The following is a 26973-nucleotide window of genomic DNA, read 5'->3' on the forward strand; positions in this document are numbered from 1 at the left end:
TCTTTTCCCAACGCCCCGATTTCTATTCTTAGATCTGGAGATCCGCGGCAGCTTTTATTTTTCTTCTTCCTAGTTCCCAGACCTTCCGCGGGGCTGCAGGAGTCAAGGCTGGTGGGTCGGGGCGCGTGGGCCGCGGTACCCACCGCGCGCCTCGCCGGCCGCTGCAGGGCCCGGGGACTGGGCACTTGGCGGAGTCCGCTGAGTCGGTTTCTTCCTGCGCTACTCCCGGCCGCGCCGCTGCGGAGAGCCGGATCCGGTCTCGGGAGGCTGCGCCGTCCCGGGGTCCAGTCTCGGCCGGCGCGGGGGCCACGGCCACTGTCACCCGGGCCGGGCGGGCTCTTGCTGCGTCCTGCCTGCCTGCCACGGTTCTGCGGGCACAGCACCTCAGCTGAACCTCTCGCAGGCCCCAGAGCTGTGTTTTGGCCCTGGGTGGGGGAGGGGGAAGCAGAGGAGGAAAGGGAGCGGGCGGGGGAGGGCGGCGCCGGACGCGGAGCCGCCGCCTTCGCATAAATGGGCGGGCGTGGGTGCAGATGGGGTCAGCCGGGAGCGCTGGCTGCGGGCGGTGAGCTGGGCTCGTCGTCTGACCGGAGCGGCCGGCCTTGGTGCGGGAGGGGCGGCCGGTTTGAAGCAGGGTCGGTCATGGCCAGTGGCAGCTGCCAGGACTGCGAGGAGGAGGATGAGGAAACTCTGAAGAAGTTGATAGTCAGGCTGAACAATGTCCAGGAAGGAAAACAGATAGAGACGCTGGTCCAAATCCTGGAGGATATGCTCGTGTTCACTTACGCCGACCACGGTAATCGTTTGCCAGGGAACTGTCCCTTTACCGTCCCCCGCCCCGGCCCTCCTTCCCCCCGGGCCTTTTTTTACAAACTTTCTCCCCCCGAACTTTGTGGCCGCACAAACCTGGATTCTTGAGAAGCCGCAAACTCTCTACTCCTTAGGGAAGAAAAGAGCTGACAATTCTAGGAAGGTCTTGAGCTCACTTCTTTTGTTTTCTCCCTCCTTTTCAGACTTAAAAGGGGTGCCATGAATCGTGACTTTGCTACTTTTCCCTAACCCCCTTCTTTTCCAGCCTCCAAGTTATTTCAAGACAAAAATGTCCACGTGCCTCTGTTGATCGTCTTGGACTCATATATGAGAGTCGCTAGTGTGCAGCAGGTAAAGGAGTTGTTTTCATTTCTCCCACTTCCCCTTCTCATTGGAAATAGGTGTTTTTCTATTAATATTCTATACCCAGAGTTCTGGGTTATTTCTGAGATTTGTCCTGACAAACCGCTGACTGTGGTTTTAAAATGGAAGCGTTTTCAAATCATTATCAAATGTTAACGGTGTAAGAGGGCCAACTGTGTGCTCCCTAGTTGTATTTAAGAAGTAACTTTATACAGTCGGCTGACAGAATATGAATGGTGGTGGGAGGGGAATAATAATGGATTGAGGTTTTGTTCTGACATTGGCTAGATGGCTAGTTCATCAGTGCTTAAATAAAATTATTCTAAGAATCTTCCCAATGTACAGCATGTCCTGCAGATGACACAATTGTGAATAGTTCGGGAAAGAGGAATAATGAACAGTAATAGGACTAATAATAATTAAATTAATAAAATGAAGTTACTGGCAAACTCTCATAGGTTTAAGGTTTTCTTTTTTTTTAAACTTGAAGACAGATTTCTAACCTTCCTTAGTTGTAGTACACAATGTATTATCTAAAGAGTGATGTTTTAGGATTCCCCTATAAGTTTAAATCTATACTTCTCAACCGTTTTCATATAAAATGAATGTAAAAGTGAATCTTAGAATCTGCACTGTAGGAAACCCAGAAATTTGTTACATATCTTAGATATATTTAAAAAGGAGCCTTAAGATGATAATTAAGGATGATTTACAGTCAAAACAAAATTACTGCCTAAGGTTAACTTCCTTTGTAGCTATTGAGATTTGGGGAACTGAAATTACTTTTTTCATTTGCATGTTAGATCCTGAAGGGAAAGAGAATTGAACTTTGAACTCTATCGAGGTGCAGTGTATCTTAATACCTACTTGAGAGGCTAGACAGATGTAAGAATTATCTGGATCTCTTAAGTCTGTATCTGTCTATCTTATGCTAATCTCTGTGTCTAGCTATGTCTAGTTTGGGTGAAACATATATCTAGCTTCTTTTATATGAAGATGTTTATATCTCAGATAAATGGTTACTTTTATTTTTCTTCAACTGAAATATTTCCCATTTGACTATTGATTTTCAGGCTGTTAGCAAATAAGATCATGAAAAAATGGAGACATGATAAAGACACTGTTCTTTTTAACACCCAATGTCTGAATTTTGCCCATGAAACATGAGTCACTCCCTGGCACTGGCCTATTGTGCTTGCTACTCTCCACCCACATCATCCTTCTTACTTGCCTCTGCTTTGGTGTTCCAAAGTGCCTTGTCTGGCAGCCTGCATTCCTTGGATTCTGTTCTTGGTAGTCTCCTCTGCCAGGTACAACTCAGAACAATTGGTCCCTGGGTGGCCTTTGGTCTGCAGGGTCCAGAGGAGGCAGTGCTAGACTTGAGAATCCAGGGAAGCCTGCAACATTCCCACCACCTAATTCTTCTTCATTTTAGAAACTGCCTGAGCCTGGACATGTTTGTTTGGAGTAGTTATGAATGTCACTCAATTTCCTTGCCCAGTAGGTACCAGAGATAAATGAAAATAAGGAATTGTCTTTTGATTTGGTAATTTAATGGAATAGAATTATTAGTTTCAGCACAATATATTACTCTACAAAGGGCATTACGTATATTATATCATTTGATTCTTGCTGGACTCTCACTATCCTCTCAGAAATCACACTGAATGTTTTTTCCTCAGAATAAGTAGCTCATTTAGGATCGCAGAGCTAGTGACAGGGTCAGGACTCAAGCTTCACACACCTTCAGAATCTTTTTCCATCATATAGTAGGTGCTGATGTCATAAGATTTTTACGTAAGTAAAAAGTACAATGGTATGATACAAATACTGTGGCCATGCTACGCACAATGACATTATCGATTTAAATTATCATTGATCTTATCAAAGGGATGTGGAGTGGGGTAGCTCTACTGATATTTTAATACTCCACTTAAAAGAAAAAAAAATTTTTCCTTCAGCTTTCTTCATATTACTGGTGAAATTAGTCTAGATATTCTTTAAAGCTTTATATCTTGAATCAGCTGGAGGTGCTGAACTAAAATCACTTGATGAATTTAAGGAGTTAAGGTAAAGTACCCTTCAAAAGTAAATAGTAAGGTTTGTTTTCAGAATTCATTTAACATGACATTCCAGACTCTGAATTTTTATTTTCAATGCCTTTTCATATTTTATTAGTTCTCCTTAATAAATGACAATCTTTAGAGAATTGGTAGTTAGGCTGCTGTCTTATAAATTTCTTTTCCTGTCAGTCATCTGATCATTTCTCTGTGTTCTTCAGTTTACATTACTTCTCTTTATCCACACAGTTTCCACCTTTGATGTAAATGAGTGAAATATATGAAAGTGACTGAAATTTTCTTTAACCCCTAGACTCTTTCCCATTGTGCATTACTTAGATACTTGAGTTTACAGAATAATTATAATAAAGTGAAACTACTAATTTAATTGTATTATAACTGTGCAGGATGGGAGCCTTCTCTTTTTGAAAGATAAGCTTTTAATTGAATACATTAATGGATCAATTGTTACCTCTGCTTTGCTGCTAGCAATTCTATTTAATCTTGGAAGCTCAGTTGCCTCAGTCTTTTTGCAAAGCAATTACTGATGCTGCTGTTTCATCAAGCAAAACAAAACAGGTTTTCTCCTTGAGTTAGCCATGCAGGTGCAGAGATGAGTATAGCATCCTGTGTGATTTATGATTTTATATTTCCCACCAGAAACTGTTCCAAATGTTAATTTTTGAAATACTTGGGGAAAAAAGTCTTGATGATTTTATGAAAGCACAAAAATAGCCAGTTTCTATGACATCTGGATTGTCAATATCTGTTCGACTTACGTGGAGGAGGTTGTCTACTTAAATATAGGTAAAAATAGCTGTCAGAAATTGCTTCCTTTTCAAGGAATTTGAAATTGTGTAAGAGGAAGTGATGACAGAGTAAAGCAATTCATGCTTAATCCAGAAAAGATCTGGAAATAATATTGTAACAAGATCTTATGTAATCACTTTTATCTTATTAAATACCCCTTGTTTATTCCTGTAAACAAGTAGGAAATGTGGCATTATTCCTTTTTGGTTGCATAGAGTTTTCTCCCCTTGTCACTCAACCGTCTGTACCACTCAGCTCCAACTCACGTATCCAGTCTCATTTAGCAATGGGCCCCGCTTTGGCAGCCTCCTCACCATTTAGCATCTTACTTTCCTTCCTCACAACTCATCAGTATTAGAAGTTTCCATTTCCCTATTTTGAGTGACCAAATTTATAATTCTTTTGAAATCTGACTCAAATTCTACCTTTTCTGTATTATATTCTTCCCTGAGTAATTCTAGCGAATCCTGCTTTCATATTCATATTATATTGGTATTTATCACACATCGTGCTTAGGCACTTTTTCATTAATCTCTAGATCTGCATGTATATGCATTTTCTATTTTCTTTTTCTGACCATATCAAGTTTAGTTCTGTAATATAGTAGAAAGAATTGAAGAGTCCTTAAATTTGGGGAGGAAACTATAACAGGAAAAGTGAGTTAAATTTAATCTCCAGTTTGGAATTAAAATATCGTATGTAAAAAAATGTATTTTTTTCAGAAGTAAAGAGCAGCTTATTCAAGTTGGCATCATGTATAAATGAGCTGAACGAAGGTATATTTAAAATTCATCAGTAAGAGCATACTTAATTTGGGAATGTGAGAGAGTTTAGGGACACTTGTGATGTCTGAATCTCATCAGCTCATAGTTAGGTGTATGGAAGAAATCTAGAGGGGTCCACTGAGAAATTCTACCTCTCTATCTCATAATGCCTGTCTCTTTTACCTGTGAAAGATGTTACACTGTCATCAGACGATACTACTTCTTTTGCTATTTTTTCTAGCTCCATTATCTGGGGAGCAGTCTTTCCTGAAAGCTTACACTTTGCCATCAAAATCTCCAACTTCCCCTAATCCTCCATTCCAAACTACTTCATTTCTTCTTATAATTAAAGTACTAAATATTTAGAAGAAAATCTGTCAGGTAGATATGCCTTAAAAAGTACGAAGGCCTGAGAATAGCCTTTCCTGTACTTCATAATTTTGGTGTGTCCTCTAAAATTATTTTTTTGTGTGTTTTATTTCCTTTTATGTAGACAATAGGCAGTCTATTGCCTTCATCATTCAGAAATGTTATAATATTTTTGTATGCCTTTTCAGTAGATTTTTGAAGAAAGATGTATTCTAAGTATATGAGTTGCTTTTCTCAGTAAGCATTTTTAGAGTATCATTTTGTTTTAAAATAATTATTTTAAAATAGTAGCCACCTATTCTATTAAGAATGAAGAGATTCTTTGACTGAATATATTCTATTTGTGTGGTTTTTTAAAAAATGTGAATATTTGTCTTTCTTGTTTTTAGGTGGGTTGGTCACTTTTATGCAAATTAATAGAAATCTGTCCAAATACAATGCAAAGCTTAATGGGTCCCCAGGATATTGGACATGATTGGGAAGTCCTAGGGGTTCACCAGTAAGTATGTAAAAACAAACTGCATTGAATATTTACCTGTACATATGACAACCCTTCCCTTGATACATTATATTTGCAATCCAAGCCAATCTGGTAAAAATTCTTTAAAATACATATAGTTTTCCCTGAATCAATGATTTACATTTATAGAGAGCTTTTGACTCAGAAGTCTATAATCTATTTGAATTAGAAAACTAACATTTGAGGTAAGAAGTCAGGTGTTGTTATGATTTTAGTAATATAATAATAGTTATACAATTGATTAAGTTGTAGATTGTTGATGACTGTTTGTGAATTCAAACCAAGGAAAGATTTTTTCTTTTCTTTTTTTTTTTGGGGGGGTATGCGGGCCTCTCACTGTTGTGGCCTCTCCCGTTGCGGAGCACAGGCTCCGGATGCGCAGGCTCAGCGGCCATGGCTCACGGGCCCAGCCGCTCCGCGGCATGTGGGATCTTCCCGGACCGGGACACGAACCCGTGTCCCCTGCATCAGCAGGCGGACTCTCAACCACTGCGCTACCAGGGAAGCCCCTCTTTTTTTACTTTTTAATAGTAGAACTGACACAAACCACAACTTCTTCAAAACAAAAATATGGGAACTAAAATGTTAGTTCTATAAATAGTAATTTAGAAGTTTATGCTTTACTGTCTTTAAAAAGTACATTTATGTATATTCATACATATATATTTAATGAGCTTAAACTACAGCTTTCAAAATGAAGAAAAAAGAGGAAATTATCTTTCAGTACATCTGCAGCCAAATCTTGATAGCTATTTACCAGCTATATTATTGCAGTTTGCAACATAATGACTTCTTAAATGAGACTACTTCTTTAGCCATAATTAGTTAAGAAAAACTTTTCTGAAAAAAGAATGTGTTTCCAGGAAAATCCTTTTTGGATAACTTTGTTTCTTGACATTTAAGAAAATATCTTCTGTCATCAACTTTAGGTGTTCTTTATACCTAATGTGACTCTTCTTTACCACAGAGAAGTGAATACTAATTGCTTCCAAAGGCATATTGCTTGTGGAAAATGTAATTAATGCAAAACTAAAGTTTACATCTTTGCATTATTTATTAGTATTAACTGTGGCTGCAGATTTTGACAAATCAGAGCTGTTTGTTCATAGGCGAGCATGCCCGTGCTTATACATTTTTCCATCTTTGATAAACATGTGTTGCCGTTCTTCGGTTTCTAGCATCTAAAGACTGTGCTCTGAAAAGAGACTAATTACAGTTAATTGGTGTTCTCTGAACACCAAACTAATCTCTGAAATTCTATGAGTCAGTAGTAAAGAATACTGCATTTAATGAGGAATTAGACAAAATATGCCTGCAATTAGTAGTTGTAATGTTATGTGTCCCTTGGTTTGGATGAGAATTTCCAAGATCCCCAAAGATTAGCCATCTATAACTTTAGCGAGCAATGGAAAACTCATCTAGTCATATTCTGGTATAAACCAAATGTTCAAATTAACTTACATAAACATTTCTACAGGGAGTTTCATTCACTCATTTATTTGGTCACTCACTCATCATTCATTCATCTTCTGTTCATCAGGTATTACACTCCTTTAGGCCAGAAGTAGTGTGAACAGTGTAGACACACTCTCTCTACAGTGGAGCATATTAGATCATTACCAGCAAATATTTATTGTAAAACATATCTCCTTATATTCAAGGACTTTTATCCCCCCAAAGGCTTACAGTACTAAAGGAGAAATCTCTTGTGTGGTGTTGAAGTCAGGAATAGTGGGAGTGGTGCAGGGAGAGGTAGGGGCAGCATAGGTAGGAGGAGAATTGACAGAGTCGAAGGACAGGGTCTCTCAGTTCCTCACCTCACCACCTGGAGACCACGTGCCAAGTTTCTTGGATCTAGGTGAAGCCATGGAGGCTCTCTCTTCTTCTAACAATAGAAAGCCAAACAGCACTGGGGTAGGAATAGACTAAAGATTGTATATTTTAGAATTGATAACTCAGGGGCTCAAATTTAATGCATTTGAACTAATTGAATACTATTGATAGACTAGGTTCACTTTCTGTTATAAAATATCAATTTCTCTTTCAAAAATAGTAAAAATCAATAATTTAAATATTCAAATGGTTCTTAATTTTTATATACAAGCTAACATTTTAATTACATCTCTCTATAATAATATCAATGTGTATAACATAATTTACAAGTTTGTATCACATATAGAATGATTGATCCCTTGGTGCATATAGCTCAATATTATTTTGGATATAGAATTGGGTGAAATAGTTAATAGTTGAATTTGAATATTTAGAGGAAAAAGTTATAACTTTTCTATTGAGACTCATAATAATTCCCTGTTAGTCATCATAAACCTGGCTCAGGTTTACAGGGAGAAAAAATACACTAGCTTCAATATAGGGAATGAAATACAATGAGATGAATAAAAATGTAGGTGAGTAAAAAACAATATCTAAAAGAGCAAACATCTAGGTATGATCTTGATTTTTGTTTTTAATTACAGACTGATTCTTAAAATGCTAACAGTTCATAATGCCAGTGTCAGCCTGTCAACAGTTGGATTGAAGGCCTTAGATCTTCTCCTAACTTCAGGTAGTATATACACACAATTTTAATGTTGACTGAAAAAACCATTTTAAACCATTTGCTAAATGTGTTTTGATGTTATTTTTTTAAAGTATAATCACATAATATAACCTCAGTATTGGTGATTTCCAAAATTCTGTTTCCATTTTCCATTTTTTAAAAATAAATTTATTTATTTATTTTTGGCTGCATTGGGTCTTGGTTGCTGGGTGCAGGCTTTCTCTAGTTGCGGGGAGCAGGGGCTACTTTTCATTGTATGTGCGGGCTTCTCACTGGGTGGCTTCTCTTTATTGTGGAGCATGGGCTCTAGGCGCGTGGGCTTCAGTAGTTGTGGCATGTGGGCTCAGTAGTTGTGGCTCGCGGGCTCTAGAGCACAGGCTCAGTAGTTGCGGCGCACGAGCTTTGTTGCTCTGTGACATGTGGAATCTTCCTGGACCACGGCCCAAACTCGTGTCCCCTGCATTGACAGGCAGATTCTTAACCATTGCGCCACCAGGGAACCCCTCCATTTTCTTTCCTTATCTCTTTTCTCTACACTTTTTCTCTCAAAAATACCACCCAACATCTTGGCCTTAAACATCACCTTATATATTACTCCCAAATCTAATGTCTGTCCCCAGCTTTGCTCCTCAGATCTGGTCCCACATCTCACATTCTCATTAGTTTGTTAGCCATACATGTCCTTGTCATGACTGTATTGTACTTCATTAGATCTCTAATATGTTTTCTATAATATATGCTCTAGAGTATGACATAATAGTAATATGTCATAATAAAAATATATAGCTTTTCTTCTTGAGTGCTTGCTAAATGCTAGGCTTAACATGTAAAATACTTAATATGCTTTTAAAAGCATAATCCTCAAAACATCCCTTAAGTTTATTATTTTATCTCAGTTTTCTAGAGAACACTGAAGCATAGAGAGATTGCCTCAGCCAAAAAGTAGTAGAACCAGGGTCTGATTTCACATGTCAGGTTCTTTCCCTGAGTAAACTTATACTTGGAGGATAATGGACCTGAAAACAAAGAATGTTGCTGTGGTGCAATAGTTGTGATCATTGCTGTGACAGACACTTGCTATGATGTAAGGTTCTGAGAAGAAAGGCTCCTTTCAGGGAAGCTAAGCATGAAGGATAGAGTGGATTTCCTTCAAAGTGTGAAGGGTGCTTTAGGTCAAGAAAACAGCATGTGCAGCGTTGCAGAGGCCTGGGAGGGGCTGGATGTGTGGGTGGTAAGATTTTTAAAGGCCCTCATTGGCCATGCTAAGTGATGAAGGTCCAATAGGAGAAAGAGAAAGGAAGAAAGAGGGTGAAGATCAGAGAATGAACTGAAGAGGGATAGGAAAGGCCAGAAGGTACTCACCACTTCACCAGAGCCTTTTATTAAAATATATAATGGGATGTACTAACTAGTCTTAACCATGATTTATTTAAACTCATCCTTGGGATCTTGTTTTTTGGTGGAGGTGAGGAGGTAAAGATTTATTCTCCATTTGGCAATGGACAGGAGGTTTATGAATTTGAGAAATCTCCCAACATGAATATATCAAGGTTAGCAGCATGTAGACAAATAGTAAATTTGACATGTGTTTTAAAAAGACTAGTTAATTTCTTCCACGTAACATTAAGGATTTTGAGCTTTTAGGAAAATTTGTAATGTGTTTTAGAGTTCATTTCAGGTACTTATTAGAGGCTAATTTATGAATCATATTTTTGTTTGGCTTATTTGTTAACTGAGGTAATAGTTATTGGGCACTTACTGCTGTGCTGGCTGCTAGAGAACTCTCAGACAGGTGAGGCAAAGTTCCTACAATGTAGAAGTTCACAGTCCAGCACCACTGTCCAATATAACATTTTGCAATGAAGGAAGTGTTGTATATGTTCAAAATCATGGCGAGTAGCCACGTGTGGTGGTTGAACATTGGAAATGTGAGAAACTGAATTTTAATTTTATTTAATTTTAATTGATTTAAATTTGAGTTTAAGTAGCCTCATGTGATTGGTGGCTACAGAATTGGATAGCACTGACAAAGAGATAAAAAGCATTTAAAGAAATGATTTCAATGTAATGACAAAAGTACTCTAACAGAGATATGAAGAAAAGCACCATAGGAACAAAGAGAAGAGAGCAGCTAAGCTCATTTGTAGGAGTTAAGAGCATGGTCATGACCTGCTTTAATTTTAATCCAGCTCTGCCTCTTATTTGTTCTACTTTGGGCAAAGTCACTGCATCACTTCTGTGCCTCAGTTTCCTTATCTCTATCTAACATGAGGATTGCACCTACCTCACGGGGTTGTGGTGGTTTACACATGTTAGAGTGAACTATCAATACTTCAACCTATGTCTGACATGTTATGTGCTGTAGAAGTGTTTGCTACGACTACCACTCCTACAGTTTTTATTGACAGAATAGGTACTGTTTGTGTTATTTCTTGATTTAAGGTAGGATCATATTTGGTGCAGAAAATGGCAAGGGCATTCCATGCAGCTAGTGCAAGTGCAAAAAGATATCAAAAGAAATGTGTTCATGATGAGCAAGGGGTTTAGCATGTTTGGAGTCAGTAGTGCAGGGAGGGACGTGAGGCTGATGAGATGCATGTAGTCTGTGAAAAGTCTTGTTTGTCAGACTGAGGAGTGCGAGAAGGCCTAGAAGACTTCAGCAAGGGATTTACAGATCACATTTGTGTTTTAGAAATATAATGCAGCAGGTAAACTAGTTAGGTAGGGATTTGGACCTACCAGAGCAATTATGCAATTGTGTTTGCATTCTAGGTGAGAAGTGTTGGGGTCCTGAACAAGACAGAAATGGAGGGGCCTAGTTCAAAAGGAGTTTTTGAGATATTTAGAAGTTAGACTTGAAGGACTTGGTAATGAGTTGATTCTTTGTCTAGTCAGAGAATGAGAAGAGAGAGGGAGGATGAAAGAAGGAAGATGACTGTAGTTTCTCTGGTAACTATTGGATGGTGGTTATTGATGAAGAGATGGAACTGGAGTAGGCAAGGTTTGGGTGGCCATGGAGTATTCAGATGGTGTTGTCTAAGAGGCAGGTAGAAATGTTTCAGGAATTTGGGGCAAGAGGTCTTGGCTATGGGTATTGATTGGGAATCACAGAGTTATAGTAAAGTGTACTGGGAGTTTATCTCATTTAGAAAGACCGTAAAGCTTGATAGGTCTAACATCTGGGGCAATTAAGTGGTTCATCAAAAAGAGAAGTCCACAAACCATTCATAACACTCATGTAAAAATGAAGACATTAAATGTTAAAGCAGCTATTTACTTGGAGCATATTCTCTTTGAAATAGGTAAAATCACTTTGCTGATACTGGATGAAGAAAATGATATTTTCTTGTTAATTTTTGATGCCATGCGCACATTTTCAGCCAATGACGAAGTCCAGAAACTTGGATGCAAAGCTTTACATGTGCTGTTTGAGAGAGGTATTTAAAATGTCAAATTCTTTATTTTGATATTTATATAAGAAGAAATGGTTTATAGTGGGATAAGTAGGATATAATTATGATAATAAGAAAATATCTGAAATTGTACTATTTATTAAAAGTTGGATTGTCAGTCAAGGATAAGTAATGGGGTTAATTCAGAAATATTGCTTGTTTTTGCAGAATGAATTTCATTCATGGATTATCAATTATGCAATTGTAGTAAACTTTCTTCCATTGCTTAGCAAGGCATAGGTTCACTTTGCAAACTGTATGTGTAGGAGTTAAGGAAGAAAAAGTAATACTGTGAAGCCAAGCATAGGTTAAGTTTGGGTTTATGATGTTAAGTCATCACCAGAGGTTTTAGAAATTGCTAAAGGCTCTGGATAAAGAACTAAAAGGTTTACAAAGTGTCCCTTAGGAAAAAGACTAATAGGTATTTTATCACATGGCACTGAGAATGATGACAGAGATAGCCATGTAATTTTATAGTTGGTTGGAACCTTTAGTCCTTCCACTGGCTTGGTGAGGAAATGGATCAGAGAAGTGAAATGAGCAACCTGCCTGAGAGTACACAGCTAGTTATCTCCATTACAATTCAATTTACCACAGTTTTTGAGAGCACCTTTTGTGTCATTATGAGAGCCAACAGTGCTAGGAGTTTAGGATAAGAATAACGTATGTGGGCCCTGTGTTCATATCAGTTTACCTACTCTAGTTTCTGGAAGCTCCAGGAATGGAAATTCTACTGTTTAATTCTCTGTCTTATTCCAGAAGGACTTCAACTAGCTTATAGATATTTATAATACATTAGAGGAAAAGAAAAATGAATGAGGAAATGGGTGAAGGGAAAATGATATGAAGCTAGGTTAAATTTACTGCTTACTTCAGATCCTGTATCTTTGCAAAGGGATGGACCAGAAATTTGGTTCTTTGCTTCCTATCAGGCAAAGAGGTAAACATCATTGGTTACAAAGTTACTTGAGATAAAAGTAAACTCATTAATCAGAAGACGCAATCAGTCTCATGGGAGACTTGAGAAAATACTCCCTTGGGTTTCCCTGGATAAGTTGATAAAATACATACAGTTTGCAAGGAACACAAAGTGTATTTCAGTGAAAGAGATTCTATCAAGAGTCAGAACAGCATGGACATGGGGCTCAGCTCTCTGGTGGTGGAAGAGAGGAATGGAGGAACTGCATGTCTTTCAGGCTGTCTTCTCTAAATGTCATATCTTGAAACTAAGCTTTTCATAAGAATTGGGCAGAATAGAGTTTGAGGAATTACTGTCTTGAGGGCTTATAATCTTCTGTGCTGCAGTTTAAGGGGCACATTCTTATTCATGAAAGAAGGGTTAGCATCACTCACCAGCATTGTGGGATCCATCTAGGACATATGGAGAAGCGCCAGGGAATATTAAAAAGATGATCTTATTTGATAGATCAGCGCTGACAGTGTTGTGATTGTATATGTAGAGTAGAAACATTTCTGAAGTTTTCAAGAATATGAAGTTCCCCATTAATTAGTGGCACGTGTAAAGTTAATTTTCAAAATTTGAAACTATGCTCTGGAAACTGTTTCATAAAATGAGAAGGTTTGGTGATACTTCTCATTTATTAGAAGAACCCAGTCAATTTCACATTATATTATATGGACTATTGGTGTAAAGTTGAACAGCAAAAAGTAATGTTGATTATGAAGAGTGACACTGACATTTATGTCAGTGTCCTTCTCAGGCTAGATAAACCAGATTTTTATACATGTTTTTGAGGTTCCCACCCAATAAAATGACTCCAAATGAAACTCATTGGCTTGATCCCAAGACTTTAATTATGAAAATTAATGATGACAATTTTTGATCTCTGATGAAGTCAGACCATTAAAATAAAGTATTTCAAAGTCTAATTACTTGTTATTTGCTAAAGTTCATTCCTCTTGAACTCATCCACTTAGCTGAGCTGCCCTTCAACAATGTACCATTAACCACTCCTTTTTTTTTTTTTTTTTTTTTGACAGCAGGCGGACTCTCAACCACTGCGCCACCAGGGAAGCCCAACCACTCCTTTTTAAGTGTTGTGATATGTTCACTTCAGTAGGCCATCTTTATTATTCATTGATTAGTTTTCTCTAGAATCTTTCAAATGAAATTGTAAATAATTTAATTTTTCTGAGAACTGTTTGGTCACTACATGGTCACTACATTTCAAAACATGGAATAACTAATATGGGTCAAAACAATTATTTTAACCTCAATAGCTATTTTCCCCATTATAAAATTCCTAGGAAGTGCTCTTTGCTAAAATATAATTTTTAATTTGTTGTATCGACTGTCTTATCTAATCATTATGAATATTATATTTTTGAGTAATTAAACTTTTATATCATGTTTGAACTCTTTCGGTATTTTGTCTTTCATTTTTTAGTTTCAGAGGAGCAACTGACTGAATTTGTTGAGAATAAAGATTATATGATATTGCTAAGTACATTAAAACATTTTAAAGATGAAGAGGAAATTGTGTTTCATGTACTGCACTGTTTATATTCCCTAGCAATTCCTTGTAAGTAGCCTGCATACATGGTTTCATTTTTGAATCTGAAAAATTACAATATATCTTCTTTCTGAGTGTGTTTCAAAAATATTTTTATTATTTAGAAACTTGTAGATGCTAAACTCATTCATTTATTCATTTAATAAATTTTTATTTATTGATGCTGTACTGCTACCGGCTCTGGGCTTGGTGCTGGAGAAACAGTAGCAGAAAATGTAAACATGTTTCTTTCCTTTTCTGACCCCATAGTACCCCACAAGATACAGATAAGCATGGAAGTGATTACAAAGTATTATAGGGCAAGTGTTGGCAGAAGTACCTAGGGTTTTGAGAACAAACAGGGAGTGAGGCAAGATCTCTCAGCGGAGTCTTGAATGATGAGGAGAGCTTTGTGTGCGGAGAGGTGTGAGGTGAAGTAGAAGTGCAGGCAGTATCCCAGGCAGTGGGCATCCTAAGCGTAAACATCCTGGAGCAAAAGATAGCATAGAGGAATCAAGAGGATAAAAGTAGCTCAGTAAACTGTATTTATAAGTGTGTGCACGCATGCGTGTGTGTAATACACATGCAGAGCCCTGAGCATCTGCTCCTGTGCCATTTCATGGAGGTAGGGGAAGGGCTTGATGAGAGTCAGTGGATGAGGCTGGAGACATAACCAGATCCTAGGGCCTGAAAAGCCACAGGAAGGAGTTGGAACTTTATTGTGATTCTTGTTTGGCATTTGGGTGATGCTATGAAATCTAGCCACTTTTATAATAAAAAAGTACAAATAAGAAGAAATTAATTTGCTGTGTATGCTACCAGTGAATACTAATGGACAAAAATAATACATCAGATTTCTATTACTTTTGTAAGTGCACATGAGCATTTTGTATTTCATGTATTACGTGTTTGGGCTTGTACAGGATTTACACATGCATTTATCTGGTAATAATTTCATCTTCACACATGTGAAGTTGTGAGGGTTAAATCAGTTAAATAATGTGAAAAATGTAGAATAGTACCTGGTAATGTAATGTAGTAAGTGTGGTTAAAACACTGACAGTATTACTACATGCTTTGTATTTCATACATATGTAGCTTATTATATATAATATGCATATATGGTTTCAGACATAGAAATCTCACAGATGTGAAACTAATCAGCTTGTGAAATAATGCCCGTTCTTAATAATGGTTATAAAATCCATCATTTTCTTATCCATGGAAAGTTAAACTCTTAGAAGTAGATGGGGCAGAACAATAATAGGAAATGGAATTTAAACTTCTCTGAGTCATCTACTGCCAACAAACTGAATATATTCTTCATTTTACCTTTCCTTGGCTATACATTTATTTATTTATTTTGTGCTGGTTGTTTTGAAATTCATTCTTTTCCACCCACATCACCATAACTCCAGTGTAAATGTGCTGATTCATAAAGAAAAGGTCAAAGAAAGCAGCAACTAAAACTTAAAAAAAAACAAGTGTCTTAAACTTTACCTTGAATCTAGAGCAGGTTGTATCTTTGATTCTGAATAAAAGGAGTTAATTGCGTTGAGGCCATTTCCTTTCATTTCATTTCCTTCTTTTTCCATATTTAGTGTTTTTTAAAATACAAATTAAGCATTAAAAATGTAGTTTTTGGAAAACAGTTGGTTAGTTTGATTGTGCCAGAAAAGAAAGAAAAATGTTTTGCAAACACCTTTTTTCTGTCTGTTTTAAGAATAGTCAACATTTCATTCAGACATATAAATTAGTTTTCTCCACATAGATTCACATACTCTATTGATTAATTGCCTTTCCCAGTGGATTCTTTCCTTCCTTTGTGGTTCACCTATGTTTATCCCTTAGTTATACATTTTAATATTATGCCCCTCCTCTCCCCTTCATCCATTCTTTTCCCTGTCTATCTCAGAGTCTTCAGGAAGCTCAGTTTTGCTGCCTTTTACACTGGCTGCTCTTCTGCTGCCCTTCTGGAATGGACAGGAAATAGATGATAGCTGATTCTACCTCTTCTATTATGTGATATAATCTTGATTTTCTTTCTGTTGGTTTGAGGAAAGGAGGAATTAAAATCCGTTATCCAATGGAATAGTGCCTCATTCGGAAACAGGCCCCAAATCCATTTATTTGAAAACTTACAGCCAAAACTTTATGTATTTTGACTTATATAAAAAGCACTCTCAGTTTTCCCTTTATTTTCTTTAAGTTTTTAAGCCAAAAATACAGGAATAAAGCAACTTTCCCTTAATGCTAGAGATGAGTCCTAAATTGTATTATATTAACATTGAACAACAGTATTTTTATAGCTATTTGACAGAACAGTATATTTAAATTTGGAAATGTAGCCATTATACTGCCATATATTTCAAATCTCTTTAAGGTGTCTTTGTATGCATATTTCAAAGGGGAAATTATTACCTTATTGAAAATTATGATTTCTTTAAATTTAGGCAGTAATGTTGAAGTCCTCATGAGTGGCAATGTCAGGTGTTATAATATTGTGGTAGAAGCCATGATAGCATTCCCTATCAGTGAAAAAATCCAAGAAGTGAGTTGCTGCTTGCTCCATAGGCTTACATTAGGTAAGTTATAATTCTTGGTTAATTTATCGCAATTGTATATGATGTAAGTATATATAGCATACATATGCTTATGTTTATGGATAAGTAAATATTGACATACACTGGATGGAAATATTGTAAATTAGCAAACTGTTCTGCCATTCTTAGGTGGAATTTTAATAGGAGTGGCAAAAATAAAAGTGTGCAATATGAGAAGTCTTATTACTGTTATGCTATATTTAAAGTATTATTGTGTAAATAGTTGATACATACAAAAAAATAAGCATAACATATAGAAAATGTGAAGCACAGTGCAAAAGAACTCCTTACCCAACTTAAGTATTAGTACATTACCAGTGCTGGTAAAGCTACTCTGGGCTCTGCCCTTCTTCCACTTTCTCTACAGAGGTTAACATTCTCCAGAGTTTTGTGTTAATAAACCTTTTGCTTTCTAAATTAAATTTTACTACATTCATTTGTCTCTGTAAACAAAATCGTTAACGTTTGCTTGTTTTTGCTTGATAAAAATGGCATCATGCTGAATGTTGTCTTCTGCAAGTTTTTAAAGACTATTTTGTTTATAAGACTCATGAATATTTTTGCATATAGTTGTATGTAGTATTCTATGATGTGAGTATACCACAATTTATTTATCCATTTTCCTATCCACGGACATTGGTTTATGTCTTGTTTTATGCTACTACCATCTTTCTTGCTATGAAAGTGTAAAGGAAGGTGAATATCTTTTCAAATATTTCTTTGCTATTGGTACTTCCTCTTTTTGTGGAGTACCTGATTTGCCTTTTTCTTTTTTTTCATGGTATAGTCTGTCTTCTTAAAAATTGATTCTTAGTTCTGGCTAATAATGTTTTGGTTGTCAGTTATATGTATCGAAAATATTTTGTCTTGATTGGTGAGCTGTCTTTTTATCTTCTTTATGTGGCTTTTGTGGTATAGTTTAATTTCATGATTAGTTGCTTTGTGATTTAACCTTTTTAATGTATTTTAAGAAATCCTTCCTTTGCCTAAGATAATAAATGTATTCCACATTTTATCCAAAATCTTTCTAATTTAAGCATTAAAGTGTTAAAATCTGTTTGGAATTATTTTATACAGTAGGAATTCAATTAACCCCCCCATTTATAATATGGAGAGCACAATTTATTATATGGTTCAGCCATTTCCCAGTAGTATCATATATTGAATATATGTATATAATATGTATGTATTATTTATAGGTTTATAACATGTAATATATGTATATTTCTGTTTTTGCTGTTCTGTTGTGTTTGTTGATTTGATTTGCCTGGCTCCATATCAAACTGTTTAAATTATTATAGCTCTGTAAGTCCTGATATCTCAAAAGCTAATAGGTAAAGTCATTATATATTATTCTTCTTTGGTTACAGCTTGGCTTTTTTCATGGGCCTTTACAATGCCATATACATTTTAGAATTAACTTGTCCAGTTCCTTGGAAAACTCTATTTGGAATTTGATTAAAATCATACAGAATATATGGATCAATTTAAGAACTGACAACTTTACATTATAATTTTTTCCATACAAGTCTTGCACATCTTATTAGTTATTTCTAGGTACCCTATTTTTGTTATTATAAACGGTTTCTTTTTTAAAATTGTATTTTTGAACTGTGTATGTGTAAAGAAATGCAAATGATTTTTTGCATATTAATCTTATCTAAACTCTTATTAATTCTAAAAATTTATTTATAAATGCTCTTAAGTTTTCTGTGTAGCAGTTATTTAATTTGATTTCCTTGTCTTCTTGCATGGCCCACAATTACTAGTACAGTGTTGACTACAAGCCGTGATAGTAGGCATCCTTGTCGTTTTCTTGATTTTAAAGGGAATGCTTTATATTCTTCTGTCCAGGATAATGCTTATTATATGGGGTTTTGTTGTTGTTATTGTTGTTGTTAATCTTGGTTTTTTTATTATTATTATTATTTTTTTGTGGTACACGGGCCTCTCACTGTTGTGGCCTCTCCCGTTGCGGAGCACAGGCTCCGGACGTGCAGGCTCACACGGGCCCAGCCGCTCTGCGGCACGTGAGATCTTCCTGGACCGGGGCACGAACCCATGTCCCCTGCATCGGTAGGTGGACTCTCAACCACTGCACCACCAGGGAAGCCCCAATCTTGTTTGTTTTGTGACAGGTAGCTTTTATCAAGTTAAGAAGTTTCCTTCTGTTTCTTGTTTGCTTTTATTTTAATATGTGGGCTTTTTAAAAAGAATTATGAATATTGAATTTTATCAAATATTTAAAAAAATTTTAAGATCATTTGTTTTCCTCTTATCTTGATAATATGGAGAATTAGAATTGCATGTACAGGTTTTCTAATAGTAAGCCACTTTGTACTCCTATGATAAACTCAACTTGGTCATTTTATTAGATTTTTTATATATTTATAAAAAAATCTAAAATATAAAAAATATAAAAAATTTATATATTTATTTTCAGATCTGCCAGGTAACTTTTGACTGACTCTTATTCACTCTTCCCTTCCCCTTTCTCTTTTCTTTTATTCTTTTATTTCTTTAATCATTAATACATAGCTATCTTGTGTTCTGTATCTGATAATTCCAATATATGAAGTTCTTGAGTTCTGCTCCTGTGCTGACTGCCTGTCTGTCATGGAGTCTTGTTTTCCTGTATGTTTGTGAGTTTTTCTTTGATTGAGTTTAATCTCTGAGAATCCTGAGAACCTAAACATCTCATCCAGAGATGTTTGCCAGAAACTAGGGCACAGGACTGACCTGGGACCACTTTAGAATCTTTTTAAGATTCAAACTTGAAGTGGGAGACTCTGATTGAGCTACCCTCCTTTGGAGAGAGTACAAGGCTAGTCTGATCAAGGCTAGTTGATCACAGTGACTCATACTTTCCCACATGGCTACTCTGGCTTGACCATTTGCTTTCAGCTCACAGTTCTTGTTTCAGCTCCTTGTTGAGCCTTCCCCAACTCCCTCAATACACACCTTGGAGATTTCCTTGATGTTTTTGTGAGGAGAACAACGCATTAAAAAGTAAATGGTTGGTGAATAGTAAGGCAGGATCCCTAACTGTTGGAAATTGGTTCCGACAACCTTTTCTAAAAAGGATCACCAGAAATGTTTTGTGCAAAATCAGGATTATTATAATAGACATTTGACTTTTTATCACTATAACTTTGGGAAAAAACATCATCATTCATTAAAAAAAACTCATTTTTATGTTTTTATTGTAGCAACTTATATTTTTACTTACATAAATATGGCTATATCCCCTGTATTAAGAATTTGTATAATTCTGCAATTGATTTTAGCCTTAGGAATATTCCTAGGTAGTTTCAGTTAAAATGGAATTTTTATAAATTGAATTCTAATTTGCATACACAACTTCAGTTTGTTTCTTTCCTTGATAAGCATTTATTGAATGCTTATCATTTGACCAAAACTGTGGAGATATGAAAATAAAGTCTTATTTGCACATTTCTTTCATATTTTCTAAAGTAGTTTCATATATAATATATAATTTTTTGATCCTTGAAACAATCCTGGGAGATGTGATATTTTTATTATCTCCATATTTACAGATGAGGACCTATTTTAGCAAGTCTGTGTGTCTTATTCAAGATCATGTAGTCAGTAAGTGGTAAAATACAGAATTTCTGCATTCATAAGGAAAACAAAGCATTTCTTCTAAAATGTTGTAGCCATTTACTAGTTTATTTCTTTTATCAGGTGAGAATTTTACTCATATTTTCATGAAGAAGCACACAGTTGTACAAGCTAGCTGATATCTGGGAAAGTTGTAATTCAAAAGTTGATTTCTTAAATCTAGGTAATATAGTAGCACACTAATACAGAATTCTCTATTTCATGTGCTACGATTTACCACTCAAGTTAAAACTTGCATGACATACTAAGAATGTGAGTTTACCTTAATCCCTTAAATGAGCCAGACGAGGAAGTGGTTTTATTGTCATGTTGAGGAAATGGTACTTGAATTTCAAATAGGTCTACAATAGCACATTAAGGGTGGTTGACATTATACTGTTGAAATTAAATAAACCATATAAACTATTATAAGTTTCATATTGGTCTGTGACATTTTTTGAAAGTAAAAAGTCATCAAATTGATCTTTTTTTTGGTCACACCTCAAGGCTTGTGGGATCTTAGTTCCTTGACCAGGGATTAAACCCAGGCCCTTGGCAGTGACAGTGCAGAGTCTTAACCACTGGACCACCAGCGAATTTCCTCAAATTGATCTTTAGTTAAAGGTGCTTTCTTAGTGACTAGAGAATTTATTGTCCCTGTTACTGTTTCAAAGAAGCTGAATAAAACTTACTTCTTCCTCATAATTAAAATAAAAACCCAAAGTCAGTAAATAAATACTAAGCATTTTGTCAAATTATGAAATTCAATTATGGGGTTAATGCATTTAAAGGCCTTATATAATTTACTATATATTTTCACATAAATTAAATATAAATGAAAATAAGATAAGGCCAGTCTCACTGATGTTTGCTCAGAGTCACACAGTTTTCAGTGGTAGAGCAGCTGTTGGCAGTGGCATGGGAATAATACTAGGGAAAAGGAGACAGCCCAAGTTTAGATAAGCTGGTAAAAGTGGAAAAGAACCCTTTTTGAAATGACCCTCCAAGATGAGAGACCACTAAGGGCTGGGGAGTATGTCAGCCTAATGGGTGAATACGGAAGAGGCATGAACATAAAAAGATGTTGATAAAGAAGAGCTACCCCTAGTTAATCTGCCTTTTGATTTTGAAGCCTTGATTAATATTTAGTATGGGCTTTAGGCTTTTCATGGTATAGAATCTTTTCCAATTCTGGCTGTGTGTCTCAGGGATCATCTAATTACACATATAGCTAACTAGGAGTTTCATTCTTACTCCTAGAAGGAAACTTGGTGACTGTTAATGAGTTACAGATAAGCTAAGTAGAAGGAGGCACATATTTTTGGACTGTCATTTACAAGTGTTTTCCTTATAAGGATTTAGATTCCTATATGATTATGAGAAGAATGAGTATAAAAATGTAAGGGATGTCTTCCTGGGTTGGGTTAGAGGTAGTAAAATATTCTCATATTTTTCTTCTAAGATTATCATAGACAAGATCAGGTAATGATAAGTGTGCCAATGGGTTTTCTGAGCACTATTCTTTAAGTGAAAGAAGGCTGTTTCAGCAAAAGCATTTAATGACAAGGAAGGTTTTTTTCCCCCGTCTTTTAGAAGGCAGGAAAATTAAGCTGTTTTGTACACTCAATATTGTAGTGTCATGAATAACAGATACCTCATTGTTTTAATATGATGATGACATGAGAGGGAGTCAATGAACACAAGTTAATATAACTCAAACATTTAATTTTTTTTTTGCCCAGTCAGTTCCGTTGCCTAAGCAAGATAATTGAATGAGTGCATAAAATAAAATTTCAATACTTTATGCAATCCTTTTAAGCTGTTTTAATTAAAGTAAATATATGTTTTAATGTCATTAAGAATAGTCATCACTACTCAAATTTGTTGATTTAAATACTGTTATGTGATTAAAGGTAATTTAAGTTCCATGGATGAGAATTTCCACTAATATCTCACTTAACTTTCAGGTAATTTTTTTAATATCCTGGTATTAAACGAGGTGCATGAGTTTGTGGTGAAAGCTGTGCAGCAGTATTCAGAGAATGCAGCATTACAGATTGCAGCACTCAGCTGTTTAGCTCTCCTCAGTAAGTAACTTAACTAACAAGGAAATTCTTACAGGTGCATTTGATCTTGAATATTAACATTATAACAAGAAAGTCATATGTGGAGAAGGAACCCTTAAATGCCTTTTCTGTCTTAATGTAACTCATTGTCCAATAGACGATACTTTCAAGGGGACTAACAGTTGTGGTAAGTACATCCTTCCCAGTTCAGATATCAGTAAATACATCCTTGATTTAGCTTTATTATTAGCAGTTAACTTCCTTAATTAATCTTCTTCTAGCCTATTAGTTTTGTTTGGTACCCTCTTGTTCATTTGGTAATTTATCTAGATGGGATAGCAGTATGATGAAGTGTGTAATATATTTAAAAGGTCTTTTAAATAACCAGGGCCACTACTAAAGAATACCTCACTCTGTTGATAATGTTTCAGTATACGGACTTAGAGTTGGTCATTCAAACTGTAAGTAAGTTACATGTTTACATTTTTTCCAAGCTGAGACCATTTTCTTAAATCAAGACTTAGAGGAAAAGAATGAGAATCAGGAGAATGATGATGAAGAAGAAGATAAATTATTTTGGCTGGAAGCCTGCTACAAAGCATTAACGTGGCATAGAAAGAACAAGCATGTGCAGGTTAGACTCTTTCATAAATTTTGTAGTCTTTCAGAATTGTTTGTTCAATAATTTATTTTTTGACAGTTTTCTTTTTTTCCTTCCCTAATCCAGGAGGCTGCATGTTGGGCCCTGAATAATCTCCTTATGTACCAAAACAGTTTACATGAGAAGATTGGAGATGAAGATGGCCAGTCAGTAGTTTTGATTCTATATGATAGAAAATTTCAGTCATATTTTTAATCAATCCACATGAAATACCATAACTGAAATTTTTATTGTTTGAAATATTTTTGATGTAGGCATTTATGTTTTAAGTGTTGCCACAAAATACTTGTGGATATATATTTTGATCCCATTGCCTTGGATAGTTAGTAAAAGGTGGTTTGTTTGAGAATTATTACTGAGAGATTTAGAATCAAGAGTCATTCAGTAAATTATGAATCATCAAGAAAGAACCTTTCAATTTTCTGGCTAATCATTTAAAATGCCATATTAATTAATCTCAAGTGATAGAAATCGGAGAGCAATCTGTGACCTTTTCTGTTGTGGTTACTAGCCAGCAGGTTGTCAATATCAGGAATTAGATGTGCTTAGAAGCCTCCTATAGTGATTCCCCACTTGGTGTAGCAGTGTTGAACTCTCTTCTCTAGAGAGGGTTATTTGTAGCTGTCAGCTCTTGAGGATGCTTTCTATGGGAGCACCATTTAAACCTCGTAAGACCAGTCATCTCTCCCACAGATACACGAGTTCTGAGTATATCAGATTTGTTTCATGTCCATGAGCAACTGCTTAGATTTTTACTGTTGGCTCTGCATATCCTCTGGATTTTAAATTTTGAATGACTTACCTTGGAAATTTAAATAGTAATTTAAATCTGCATCTCAAATCCTGACAGCCTGTCAGCAGAGTGATCTACTGCCAATCAGAAGGGAATTAATGACACAGATGCTATTTATTTAAACATCTATTTTGAATGGAAACAGTAAATTTTGAAAAATATATGTTAAACCAGCCTTCTAATCTGCTTTGAGCAATCTTTTAAAGAAATTAGGATAAGGTTGGTTCATGTTGCAGTTTATAAGTTTCAGTTCATAGACACTAATTCCTCAAAATCCATAGGAGATCATTAAAAAAATACATCATTAAAACATATTTATGCTCTACATTAAAAATTTCACTTTGCTTCATTATGACTTTTAATTTTTCATTTCTTGCTTACATCATCTTCTTTTTCTCACTTAATCTTTTTACCCTTAGCACCTCTTTATATATCTGCTGAGTCTTTTATTTTCTCCGTCTACTGCTTATCTACTTTGAAGAAACAGAAATACTACTTTACTAGTAATTCACGGATTTGAATATAACTTTTAAATACAAAACTGTTTAACTGTAATTCACTCCTGTGAGTAGAGGTGGCATAAAATATTGTTTATCTGCCCTTATTTGTTGTTAGAGAGATTAGATAACAGTAAGTGAATATTTGAGCTAATTATTAAAGAGATTACTATTCACACTGTGGTTGAATTTGTGAAAGGTTCCCAGCTCACAGGGAAGTGATGCTCTCGATGCTGATGCATTCTTCATCAAAAGAAGTCTTCCAGGCATCTGCAAATGCATTGTCGACTCTGTTAGAACAAAATGGTAAGAGATACACCATATTTTTTAATAAAAAGAAACACGTTTTGTGGTATTATTTAAATTATAAAAGCAATATATTATAAAAACTTCAAATATGTAAATTATACATCTAATATATAGATATATTGATATATATAGGTAAAAGGATAAAGAAGAAAATAGCATTTTGATGTTCTTCTGGACTTCTATGTATGTACTTACACATGGCATATACAATATGCTTTATATTTTTTGGAGAAATGGGATCATATAATTTTTTATAAACAAATTTTACATTTCTTTTTTTGTGTTGATAAATGTAAATTCTCACATTATTGTTTTTAATGGTTGTGTAGTTTCCCAATGTATGCCTATTTCCTATTTTATAGTCCAGTTTCTTGTTGATGGACTTTTAGCTTGTGTCCAGTGTATTTTTTTTGGATACCTATAATAATCACCAAATGGTCACTTTTTTCCCCCAGTTTCCTTTATACACTCTTCTTGTTATTTTATTAGGAATGCAATGGGTGGAGAGATATTCACCATTATAAAATCTACTAAAATTGTCCATTATAAAAATTAAAAAAAATAGTCCTTTACATGTAAATCTTATAGCTTTGCATTATTAAGGAGAGAAAAATGGCTGTTATACCTTTGGAAGAACACTTGAGGTTTAAAACTGAGTCTCAGGCTGCTCTGATTCCTGCCCTTATAAACAGGAAATACTGCCAGAAAATCTTGGGAGAAAATTCATCATAAAGGCATTGGGACTTGGCAGCTCTTGAAGGATATTTTTGGAGGGAGAAAAATAGAGAAAAACACTGAAAGCTTGAAAATAAGACCAGTGTTAGCATCAGCTTTTAGTAGAGAACCTGGTTAGAGTGAAAAGAATAAAGAAACCTCCTCATGCATGTTTCCTTACACTATTATTTAAATCAAATCAAGAGAAAAATCACTTCTTTGTTTTCCTCCTTTCTTGCTCTACCTCTCTGATGGCACTGAAAAGGCCATCATAAGAGGCTTGGGCTGGCAAGAGCCCTGAGAGATAGCCAGGGGTTGCCTTCAAGGGATAATGAGTCAGAGCAGGAGTGGCAGAAAAGGAAACTGCTCTTCTTGAGTCACCCATCCTCTACTGTGCAGAGATCTGGATGGGGATCTCACTCTTGAAAATGAGCACTGGCCTTGGCTGTTTTTTGTGTGAGGCCCCTTAGAGAGGAGACAAACCCTTACCATGTACAAACCACATTGTGTTGGTGCTGTAGTTCTTAACTCCCTGGATATCTTTGATATGTCAACAAAACAACCATGATTTTGTGAGATTTAAACTGCTTCTTTTTTTTGTTGTTTTTTTAAGAAAAGGATTACATTATACATATTGACACATACATGTAAGAATCCTGGAGACATTAGCTAAAGCTACTATAGTAGTACTCATTTCTGTAATTGGTCACCAGGTCGTAGTTGGTGTGTGTATGTGTATATGTATATATATTTAGTTAGTTTCTGTTTTCATCTCCTCATTCCATACTTCCCGTGTCCTCCGCCAGAACTTCAGTTGCTCCTGGTTCTGGAGTGACCCAAACCTTCATCCATGAAAGGTCAAAGTCCTCAGTCATACTGATTTTTTTTGGTTGCTGTAGTTTTCTTTCTTTCTTTCTTTTGAATTTTTAAAAAAATTTTTTTCTGGAGTGACCCAAACCTTCATCCATGAAAGGTCAAAGTCCTCAGTCATACTGATTTTTTTTGGTTGCTGTAGTTTTCTTTCTTTCTTTCTTTTGAATTTTTAAAAAATTTTTTTATTTTTATTGAAGTATAGTTGATTTACAATGTTGTGTTAGTTTCAGATGTACAGCACAGTGATTCAGTTATACATACATATATTCTTTTTCAGATTATTTTCCCTTATAGGTGATTATAAAATATTGAGTATAGTTCCCTGTGCTATACAGTAGGTACTTGTTGGTTACTTATTTTATATATTATAGTAGTGTGTTGGTTGCTGTAGTTTTCAATTCACTTTTACTGTTGGGGATGCAGGTATCAAGAGGCTGCTAGAGCTTACCTTGGATCTCAGACAGTCTTCCTCACCACCATTGTGTAGCAGTAACCTGTCTCCCCTTGGTAATTGGATCAGTAACTTCAGCCAGGAGAGTAGCTCCTTTTTTAAACTGGTGGTTCAGTTCATAAGTAGCTTAAAGTGGCCAGGTAGATGTCACATGTTCTGATTAGGTG

At 35.7% G+C, this 26973-nt stretch overlaps 1 protein-coding gene across 4 annotated transcripts in view; it reads left to right on the top strand.

Annotated features, from left to right (window-relative positions):
* Positions 1 to 540: 540 nt before the first annotated feature.
* Positions 541 to 26973, top strand: part of LRRK2 (leucine rich repeat kinase 2) — a 147070-nt gene continuing 120637 nt past the window's right edge. For 2 of the 4 annotated variants that reach the window (XM_024740434.1, XM_024740433.1), the window contains exons 1-11: positions 541 to 793; positions 1073 to 1158; positions 5563 to 5672; positions 8171 to 8259; positions 11556 to 11690; positions 14114 to 14248; positions 16672 to 16803; positions 22410 to 22529; positions 23003 to 23142; positions 23236 to 23315; positions 24659 to 24765. In XM_024740434.1, coding sequence (XP_024596202.1) covers positions 640 to 793; positions 1073 to 1158; positions 5563 to 5672; positions 8171 to 8259; positions 11556 to 11690; positions 14114 to 14248; positions 16672 to 16803; positions 22410 to 22529; positions 23003 to 23142; positions 23236 to 23315; positions 24659 to 24765 — 1288 coding nt within the window. In that variant the 5' untranslated portion in view covers positions 541 to 639. Of the gene's footprint in view, positions 794 to 1010; positions 1159 to 5562; positions 5673 to 8170; positions 8260 to 11555; positions 11691 to 14113; positions 14249 to 16671; positions 16804 to 22409; positions 22530 to 23002; positions 23143 to 23235; positions 23316 to 24658; positions 24766 to 26973 lie in introns of all 4 variants that reach the window. The other 2 variants (XM_024740435.1, XM_024740436.1) reach the window with 2 other exon arrangements.

Source organism: Neophocaena asiaeorientalis, unplaced genomic scaffold (assembly GCF_003031525.2).
Source record: "Neophocaena asiaeorientalis asiaeorientalis breed wild unplaced genomic scaffold, Neophocaena_asiaeorientalis_V1.1 scaffold340, whole genome shotgun sequence".
Classification (NCBI taxonomy): Eukaryota; Metazoa; Chordata; class Mammalia; order Artiodactyla; family Phocoenidae; genus Neophocaena; species Neophocaena asiaeorientalis.